General features: G+C 48.1%; 2 protein-coding genes across 2 annotated transcripts; one reads left to right on the top strand and one right to left on the bottom strand.

Moving 5' to 3' along the window:
- The first annotated feature begins 45 nt into the window (after window positions 1-45).
- DFFB (DNA fragmentation factor subunit beta) lies at window positions 46-5,847 on the top strand. Its single transcript, XM_081955721.1, has 7 exons — window positions 46-176; window positions 285-414; window positions 3,369-3,557; window positions 3,754-3,833; window positions 4,511-4,681; window positions 5,052-5,152; window positions 5,396-5,847. The coding sequence occupies exons 1-7, from the start codon at window positions 72-74 to the stop codon at window positions 5,736-5,738; spliced, it is 1,119 nt and encodes a 372-aa protein (XP_081811847.1). The 5' UTR covers window positions 46-71; the 3' UTR covers window positions 5,739-5,847.
- Window positions 5,848-5,999: 152 nt separating this feature from the next.
- LOC309393450 (UPF0688 protein C1orf174 homolog) lies at window positions 6,000-8,633 on the bottom strand. The gene is made up of 3 exons (XM_081955722.1): window positions 8,535-8,633; window positions 7,391-7,819; window positions 6,000-7,193 (listed from the first exon to the last, which is right to left on the bottom strand). Exons 1-3 carry the CDS (start codon window positions 8,547-8,549, stop codon window positions 7,050-7,052), a joined length of 588 nt encoding a protein of 195 aa, XP_081811848.1. The 5' UTR covers window positions 8,550-8,633; the 3' UTR covers window positions 6,000-7,049.
- Between the last annotated feature and the right edge of the window lie 1,248 nt (window positions 8,634-9,881).

The raw sequence follows: 9,881 nt of genomic DNA, 5'->3' as shown, positions 1-9,881 counted from the left end.
GCGAATCGGCCACGGATTGGCTGCGCTCCGGGCCAATGAAGCCGCAGGTGGGGGGGGCGGTTTCCGGCGCAATGGCGGCCAAGGCCTTCAAAGTGCGGGTGGGCCCCGCAGGGCGCAGATACGGGCTGGCGGCCGGGAGCCTGGCGGAGCTGCTGCGGAAGGCCTCCCGGCTGGAGGTGGGTGAAGGGGAGAGGGAGGAGGAGGAGGAGGGCGACCGACCGACCGACCGACGCGTCTCGGTCCGAGTAACGGTTCCCTTGAGGGGCTTCCCCGCTTCCCCACAGCCGCCCTTGGTGGCGGGCTGCCGTCTGGGCTGCTACGAGGACGGCCGCCAAGTCAGCGAGGAGACTTTCCGCGCCCTGGCCGAGGACGCCGAGCTGATCCTGCTGCGCCCCGGGGAGGAATGGAGCGGATGTAAGTGGCACAACACACCACAACCCCTCCCCTGCTCCTCTTCCAACCAGCCCCAAATAGGTCAGCTAAGGGTTGGTTTCTAGTGCTGTTAGAAATTTAGAACGTTGCCTCGATGAGGACTAGCGCCTTGCTCGTCTCCGCAGACACCACCCCCAGGACTAGCAACATAATAATAATAATAATATTTAATGCTTCTAGACCGCCCCCTCTCCCAAAAGGGACTCGGGGTGGTGTACAGTTCATACAAAATATACCGTATTTTTCGCCCTATAAGACGCTCCGGAATATAAGACGCACCCAATTTTAAAGGAGGAAAATCTAGAAAAAAAAGATTTTTGGGCTCAATTGCCACTCAATTTTGGGCTCAATTGTGGTCATAAGTTTTCTTTGTTTGTTTCTTTCATCTCTCTCTCTCCCACTTTCTTTTTTTTTCTTTTCTTTTTTCATTCTTTCTACCTTTCTTTCTCTTTCTCTCTCTGTTTCTCTGTGTGTCTGTCTGTCTCTCTCTCTCTGTGTAGCTCTTTGTCTCTCTCTCCCTCCCCCCTCTCTGTCTCTTTCTGTCATTCTTTCTGTGTGTCTGTCTGTCTGTCTGTCTCTGTATCTGTCTCTCTCTCCTCCCTCCTCCATCTGTCACTCTGTATGTGTGTGTCTGTCTGTCTCTCACTCTCCCTCCCTCCCTCTCTCTCTCTCTGTGTGTTTCTCTCTCCTCCCTTCCTCTCTGTCTGTCACTCTGTGTGTACGTGTGTGTGTGTGTCTGTCTGTCTGTCACTCACTCAATCACTCACTCTGTGTGTGTGTGTCTCTGTGTGTGTGTGTGTCTGTCTGTCTGTCTGTCTGTCCCTCTCTCCGTCCCAACTGGAGAACAACCTCCCCCCCCCCCCCCCCGCAGATGGGGTCCGAGCCAGAGTGGGGTGGGGAATCCTCCCTTTCCCCCTCTCAGAGATCTTTTGGGAAGTGAAAGAGCTGAGAGGGGGAAAAGCCTCCCATTGAAAACAGAGCTGAGTGGGGTGGGGAATCCTTGCTTTCCTCCTCTCAGGGATCTTTTGGGAAGGAAAAAGTGGGGTGGGGAATCCTCCCTTTCCTCCTCTCAGGGATCTTTTGGGAAGTGAAAGAGCTGAGAGGGGGGAAAGCCTCCCATTGAAAACAGCGCTGAGTGGGGTGGGGAATCCTTGCTTTCCTCCTCTCAGGGATCTTTTGGGAAGGAAAAAGTGAGGTGGGGAATCCTCCCATTGAAAACAGCACTGAGTGGGGTGGGGAATCCTTGCTTTCCTCCTCTCAGGGATCTTTTGGGAAGGAAAAAGTGAGGTGGGGAATCCTCCCATTGAAAACAGCACTGAGTGGGGTGGGGAATCCTTGCTTTCCTCCTCTCAGGGATCTTTTGGGAAGGAAAAAGTGAGGTGGGGAATCCTCCCATTGAAAACAGCACTGAGTGGGGTGGGGAATGCTCCAGTTCTTCCTCTCAGCGATATTTTGCTAAGGGAGGCTTCTCAAAATGGGAGGCCCCCATCTCTTTGCACCCTTCAATCCATCTCTCTCTCCCTCTGACGTCCCCCAATGGCTCAGCCCCCAATGGCTCAGCGTGAAAAACTGGGAAAGAGGAAAAGGAGGAGGAAGGAAAGGGGGGAGAGAAAGGGGGGGGGGAGGAAGAGAGAGAATCTCTCCCTTAAAGATCGCCTGCTTAAAGATCCTGCTTAAAAAGAAGCCTCGCTGCCTTTTTCTCTCTGATAGCTGCCTGCTTAAAAAGAAGGACGAGCCCCGATGCAAAAAAAAACGCCATGGACTTGCGAGTGAGTTACAGGGGCGGGGCTTCCAGGTTCATTGACCAACCAGCAGAAACCCACCACTGCCCAGGTGGCTACATTCGGCCTATAAGACGCAACCAGATTTTCACCCTCTTTTTTGGAGTAAAAAAGTGCGTCTTATAGGGCGAAAAATACGGTAACAAGATACAATAAAATTAAATATGTACAGTTGATAGTTAACTTGGAGGAGGTTAAAATGCAGTTAAAAGAACTGTACAAAGCAATATATTATAAGTTAAACCCTTAAAAACAGATACAGTGAATTAAAAAACCCCTAAAATAACCAGATATAATACATTTGCCAGGAGGGACAGTTGAATTATGCCAGGCCTGCTAATCGGAACAGGTGGGTCTTCAGTTTTTGCCGGAAGGAGCGGAGGTCAGAAGTGGTTTTAATGTTGGGGGGGGGGGTCATTCCAGAGGGTTGGGCCCATCACAGAGAGGGCCCTACTCCTCGGTGTCGCCCGCTGGCATTGCCTAGTGGACGGCACCAGGAGAAGTCCCTCCCTGTGTGAGCGAATTGGCCGCAGGGATGTATGTGGGAGGATGCGATCCCGCAAGTAACTAGGTCCCGTGCCATGACATACTAGGAAATGTGCAAACCTCAAAGATCCAATATATAGATACATACATGCACACATACATATATAACACATACACACACCCAAATATATGTATACAGACACTCATACATACATACATATGCACACATACACACATAGGTATGCACACACATGGGGAAGCGGTGGCTCAGTGGCTAAGATACTGAGCTTATCAATCAGAAAGGTCAGTGGTTAGAATCCCCAGCACTGCATAAGGGAGTGAGCTCCCGTGACTTCTCCCAGCTTCTGCCAACCTAGCAGTCTGAAAGCAGGTAAAAAATTCAAATAGAAAAATAGGCACCACCTTTGGTGGGAAGGGAACAGCGTTCCTTGCGCCTTTGGCATTGAGCCATGCCGGCCACATGACCACGGAGACGTCTTCAGACAGCGCTGGGTCTTCAGCTTTGAAACGGAGAGGAGCACAGATGGGGAAGACTAGCACATATGTGCGAGGGGAACCTTTACCTTATGCACCTATATATATGGCCTTAAAGCTAATCATCTGCAAGAATGAGTAATCCTTGGTTTTCTCGTCTTTTTCTCCTGGCAGACGTCAGTGAGATCGAGCGCTTCCTGAGCGCTTTCTCCAGCTGTTCTCCTGGCGTGGTCCACGCAGCTCAGGGGCTCCTCTCAGGCGAGGAGGCTCCTATGAGGTGCAAACTGTTGTCTGACCTGATTCAGAACCTCAACGAAAACATTTGTGCCGAAAGCAGAAAGGAAGACGAGATGTGGTTTGAAGGTCAGTTCTGAGCCGACATCTTGTGCATCTGCCTGGCGTTTGGTCTGTGGGTGAAAATGCTCAGGACGTCGAGAGTTTTGGGAAATGCATCCTTAAGGACTAGAAACTTGACAGTCTCACTTAGATTTGCAATGTGGGCCCAAGGGGCTTTTGGGAAAGCAGAGGATTGATGGCATTCATTTCTGACCATTCCTAGGGGTTGAGTCTCGGTTTAAGACCAAGTCCAGTTATATGCGCCATAGTTGTGAGAGCAGAATTCGTGGATACATGAAAGAGGTAACGTGGTTTGTGAAACTCCTTACTCAAATCTTTATTTTGACCTTAAGATTTTTGGAGATTTTTGGAGCCTTCACCATACCTACCCTATTACCCAACCATTGTTTATGATGCTTAGGTATTTGGCAAATGATTGATTGAACTTTCCCTCGACAAGCGAACTGATTAGCACTTAACAGTCAAAAAAGTTGCTTCTTTCTGCATGATTACTTTGTGGCCAATTACTATTTTGTTTATTAAATCAAAAAAGAAAGGCATAAAATTCAAGGTGACGCATACGCTGCACTAAATATTTGTAATTCTAACTTTCCATATTGTGCTCTTAATTACATGGAAACGTTGAGTGTATTTTTTGCAGACTGCAACTCACAAAGGTTCCCTGATATAGACACCAATCTTTTTAAGCTGCTTTAGGATTTTCTTTCTTTTATGTTACGGGCAAGGCACCGTCCATAATTCCCCGCATTTTTTCCATCCTACTTCGTAGTTTAGTTTGGTTTGCTTTCGCCATTCGTATTCAGGGTTTGAATTAGCTTTTGACCTATCGGGTTTCAGCTTGGTTTGTGAAAAAAACGCCGTGAAGTTTGCTTTGGGGAGCAGACTGGCAAGGGAGCTCAATTGTCTTTAAACAATATTTTTAAATAAGATACTTAAAGCTTGTGTTTCTCCCTCCAAAGCTTAGGGCTTACATTTCTGCCGTCCCTCCCGCCCTCCAAATGAAATTCAGTGGGATCGCTGAAGCCATGCTGGAGAAACTGAAGTCGGAGAAGTACAATGGTTTTTATTTTGACCGGAAGGAAGAGACCAAGGATCGCCTCTGCACACCGGAAGGCTGGTTCTCCTGCCAAGTGAGTTGTAAGAAAACAAAAGCAAAGGCGTTAAGCATTTTTATTTTCCTTTTGGAGTGGCGTCGGGTGGTTCACACTTTCCGAAGTTGAACCTTTGGTCAGGCATTGCAGGAAGCACGGGGAAAGGGAGTTGGGACTTTCAGGCTGGTGCCCACGGGCACAGGGTTGCTCACGCTGGCTTTACAGAGATGCAAACTGTCCAACATATATTGACAGTGCCAAAATAAAACCTACAGGTGGTTCTCAGCTTATAAAAATTGATTCAAGTGGCCCTAAGTTCCTTTTTTCAGTGCAGTTGGTTCTTCGAACGGTCACTAAATGAATTGTTGAGGACTACATGTATCCAGCTTTGTGTGCCTCGTATCTACAGGGCCCTTTTGACACCGAAGACTGCTCCTGGAGACACTCCATCAACCCTTACGGAAACAAAGAAAGCCGAATCCTGTTCAGCACATGGAACCTCGACCACATGTGAGTCTTGGAAGACAAACCCACCCTGTTCATTCAGTCATTATTTTTGGCCCTTCCTGGCGATGGATCAATTGTGTGTAGGCAAAAAGTATTCCTTGAATTTTAAGCTCCCCGGATCCACTTGCCCAGCTGGGAAACTGGCTGCTGTACGTACAGATGGGGAAGTATTTCAAAAGAAACAGCAATATCACTATTAAATGTATAAGTTAAGTTGAAAATACGTCACCTTCCTTTCTGTTTCAGAATTGAGAAGAAGCGGGCGGTCCTGCCCACCTTAGTCGAGGCCGTGAAAGGCTGCGACGGGAAGGAAATTGACTGGGAATATTTTTACCGGCTCATGTTCACCACGGACAATTTGAAACTGGTGCACATTGTGTGCCACAAGAAAACAGTCCACAACCTCGGCTGCAACCGAACAAAAATCTACCGTAAACGAAAGTCAGGCCGGAAGATCAGGCCTCTTGGCAGCCACACCCTAAGTCCCCGGGTTCAATTGTCGAAACCGAAACAAAAAAACGACACCAAACTTTCTAAAAATAAGACAACAAAAAACCCCCATCCCATAGCTAAGAAGGCATCCGCTTAACGGCTGTGCCGTTTGCTTAACGACCACTGCAGAAGAGGTCGAATCAAATTTGCCTGGCCAGGGAGCTATTTTGGCTATTTAAATGATTGCTTTTAACTCCATTCCATTTTTTTTAATCGATTTTTAAAAAATTAATTGCAGAAATTAGTGAATATTGTTGCCGTTTTTCCCCCCACCTCTTCCATTCATTAAAGGCTACAACTTGGTGAGCCACCTTTGGAAATGTTGGGAAATCCCCTTGCAAGCCGGAATTGTTTCATTGCAGGGTCCGATGGGCCCACGTGAAGCCAGAAAAAACAGGTTTGTTCAGTAACCAGGTTCAATAAGTTACAGCCGGTGCTGTGGGAGGAATCCTACCACGATTTAAGCGATAACTCTTATCGTCTCAGCTGTGAAGAATAAGGACAGGAGCTGCTGACCGGTTTTCATCCAGTTTTGGACCTGCTCCTGGATTTCAGTGTCTGCCAACTACGTGGATTATATAAATAATAAATGTTACTTTGTCATTTACTGATCTAAGCGCACCAACCCAGCCTTCAGGGATGAATGCAGTTCCTTTCGTTCATCGTGGTTATTTAATTTTAGTAGTAAAGCTTTATAATTGTGGTAATCTAAGGTAGCAAAATCTTGTGAACATTTGATTCTTTTTTTAAAAAAGCCATTTCTTGAGCTCTAAAATAGATCCTTTTATTCATAGTTAGGGGCAGATGTGCCCATCCTGGGAGGGCCCACACATCTGCCATTGTTTTTTGTTAACCCCTCCAAACATCTATTCACAGAACATAATAAGCTAGGTTTTAATGTGCGGTCCACAGCTTAGCCAGGTTTTACTTCAAAAACAACTCTGAATGAACTCAGAATATGGTTAAAAACCGTGCTTTTAGATAAAGAGAGATTTGATATGCCTGGGGAAAGAAGCATACAGAATAACAGAGTTGGAAGGGACCTCAGAGGTCATCTAATCCAACCCCCTGCTCAAGCAGGAGTCTATTCCAACCTGGTCAAATGGCTGACCAATCTCTTCGAAGACCTCCAGTGATGGAGCACCCACAGCATCTGGGTGGTGGGCTGTCAAGTCCAAGGCTCTGTCAACGTGGTCACCGTGGCTGGTGTGGCCCACGGGCTTCGCCAGAAACGGGCACCTTGGCTTGCGAGTAGCCCAGCGTCCATCACCATCACGACAAGGGTCCTTCCTGAAGAACACAAACTCCAGAAGATGCTACAACGGCGAGGAGCATTCTTAGCCTTTACTGCGTCTGGGAAAAGGGACAATTCACCCGGGATTGGTTCTCGCTGGCCTTCAAACAACCTTCAGGGAGAACTGCCGGCCTTCATACCCCCCTCTTCTCCGCTCTCCTCCTCCTCCTCTTCCTCCTCTTTGGCAATGAAATGCGTTCTTCGGAACTCCCGCCTGCTGATGTTGGTCCGTGAGAAGGAGGCGGCCGGTGGGGGTTCCTAGAAGAAAGAGGTGATGGCCCTCCATTGGTATGGACTTTGAACCCCCAAATTAAGAGGCTGACCCACCTTCCGTTGACCACCCAAAGGAACGAGGGCCTTCTTTTCCCTCTTGCCTGCCTGCCCAATGTTGTGGGCTCCCAACTCCCAGAATGCTCCAGCCAGCCTTGTGAAAGGCCAACCGCACCCACCCTCACCTGCGTGAATGCCACGCTTCCAAAGAACCGGTCCATCGGCAGCGGCTGGTTACTGTCCTCGTTCAAGAAAATGCTATTGTCCGGCTCGCTGGCTTGACCGGACGCCTCCTCCGACTCCATCTGCAAAGAGGTGGGCGCACCACCCGTGCCAGTCTCGTCTCCTTCCTCTTCCTCCCCCTTCTGTGGCAGGTGGGGCTGGAAGACCTCAGAGCTCCTGGGCTCCATGTTCTCCTGGGCTACATCTTGGGGGTTTTCTGAAGGCCCCTTCTCCTCGCTCTGCAGCCTCGCCTCAAGGTCCAGGGTGGAGGCTCCCGAGTGGCCTTCCTCAGCCAGCGCCACCTGAGGTCCTGTCTTCTTCTTGGCCACCCGTTTCTTTTCACATCTCGGCTTCTTTGAGGGACGCCTGGCGGTCCCGTTGTGCGAAGGACCCTGCGGAAGGGCAAGGAGAAAGAAAGCCCATCAAGGACCCCAGAAATGAGAAATTTCCTATCGGTGAGAACAATCAATCAGCGGGATGGAGGCTTCTGTCCCCAGAAGTTGTGGCCACTCCATCATTGGAGGTCTTCAAGAAGAGTCTGGGTAGCCTGGGGCTGGACTAGAAGACCTCCAAGGTCCCTTTCCAGCTACTGTGATTCCGCATTCTGTTAAAGTTGCTGGTGGGATGACTAGCAAATCAGAACTGGACTTAGAACTATCAATGGAGACCAGCCTGATGCCCTTCAAGGGTACCAAAATGCAGGAAATGCTATGGCTCATGTACCCCCAAGTAATCCTTATCATTCACACACATACATAATTTAAAAACTAGTATAAATCAATACAATTCTACATTAATTCTCCTATGCTAATTTATGCAAATATATGCTAATATCCGAGTAAATGCATGATTAATGAAAAGGATTATTTCAATATTTAATTATATATGTGTATATGTATACACACGCACACACACATATAATATCCCAATATACACCCACATAACTACCCCAAGTAATCCTTTTCGTTAACCATGCATTTACTCAAATATTAGCATATATTTGCACAAATTAACATAGCCCCCCCGCAGGTCCTGCTAGCCTGCTTTGCATATATCCATATGCAAATCGCGGCTAGAGAGGCACCGCCCCCTGCCTGCTCCACTCACCCGCCGAGCCCGCATGGGAAGAAGCGGCGGGACCCCCACCACTCTAAGGCCACTTGCTCTCCGCCAGTACTTCCGCCTTCCGCAGCACCACCTTTCCGGTAAAATTGCCCAATTAAAATGCAGGACGGGGGAACGCCCTCTCTCTTCCGTCGTTGCCTGGCAACAAGACCTCCCCCGTCTTCCGACGGGACTTTATTCCCGCCTTGAGCACCGTCGCCATCTTTCTTCGGGGCACCTTTATATGGCAGTTGTTTCCAAGCCTAAGAGCTCCCGAACTGTGAAGCTTTTTTTCGGTTTTTTTATCCCAGTTAATCTCTCAATCGCTTAAGGATTAGGATTAGGTGCTTCACCCCCTTCAGTGCTGTGTTTTCTAAGAATTTTAAACAGTAGGCCAGGGCTGACGTAGGAACGGCCATCTTTAGGAAGGGTAAGCCCACTTTTCCTCCTGGATGGAACGTAGATATATGTAACGTATAGAAGTGTATGCCTGCGTTGAAATTACGAGTTCAAATGTGCCTTTTGAATTATTATTTTTTTGCAAAATTGCAAAAAGAAAAATACACAACCCGCAACAGAGACATGGATTAAAAGTACTCCTCGATTTGCGACCGTCATTGGGACTGAAAAGTAAGTTGCTAGGCGATCTGGTCATTAAATGAATCACATCCAATTTTTCGACCCCTTCTTCCCCCTGGAGGTTAAGTGAACCCTCCTTCCCCGACCGATGTTGCTTATCAGAAGTCAGCTGCGAATGGTGACAGCGGAGTGCAGGATGCTGCAACTGTCATCACTGCGAGTCACTTGCCAAGCACCTGGATTGCAATCTCGCAATATTGGGAGGAGACATTGCAACGGTCATAAGTGCGAGGACCAGTTGCAAGCCACTTTTCTCAGCTCCAACTTTGCTAAATCTTCTGCTAAATGGATAGTTATGAACCGAGGACCACCTGTGTGCTGCCTATGTGCCTCTAACCGGCCTATAGATCTGTGGTTTGGGCAGCGTCCCGCCCTGCTGGGTTGTTGTAGCCTTTTTCTAAGCCCCAACACCCCCTTCATTCTCTCTCTCTCTCTCTCTCACACACACACTCACACTCGTGGTTGCGTTGGCAGGCTTACAAGGTTTTTGTGTTGAAGAAAGCAAAATCAATAAAAATGCTATTAGCAAGGATTCGTTTTGCCTTCCAATACTGGTTGTAGAAATTGCGCCACCCTTTTTTTTACAAGGGAAGGGAGGAAAAATCCTTTTTTTTTTAACCTTAAGGTATGAAGTCATCCTCTCCCTTGTGAAATGTTTGTAATTGAGAGATGCTCTTAAAAAGCTGGAAGGGGCCAAAAAAAAAAAAAAAA

The sequence above is a fragment of the Natrix helvetica genome (assembly GCF_964273705.1).
Source record: "Natrix helvetica genome assembly, chromosome: 5".
Lineage (NCBI taxonomy): Eukaryota > Metazoa > Chordata > Lepidosauria > Squamata > Natricidae > Natrix > Natrix helvetica.
The sequence above is the reverse complement of the archived record's forward strand: the minus strand, read 5'-3'. Positions and strand labels throughout refer to the sequence as shown.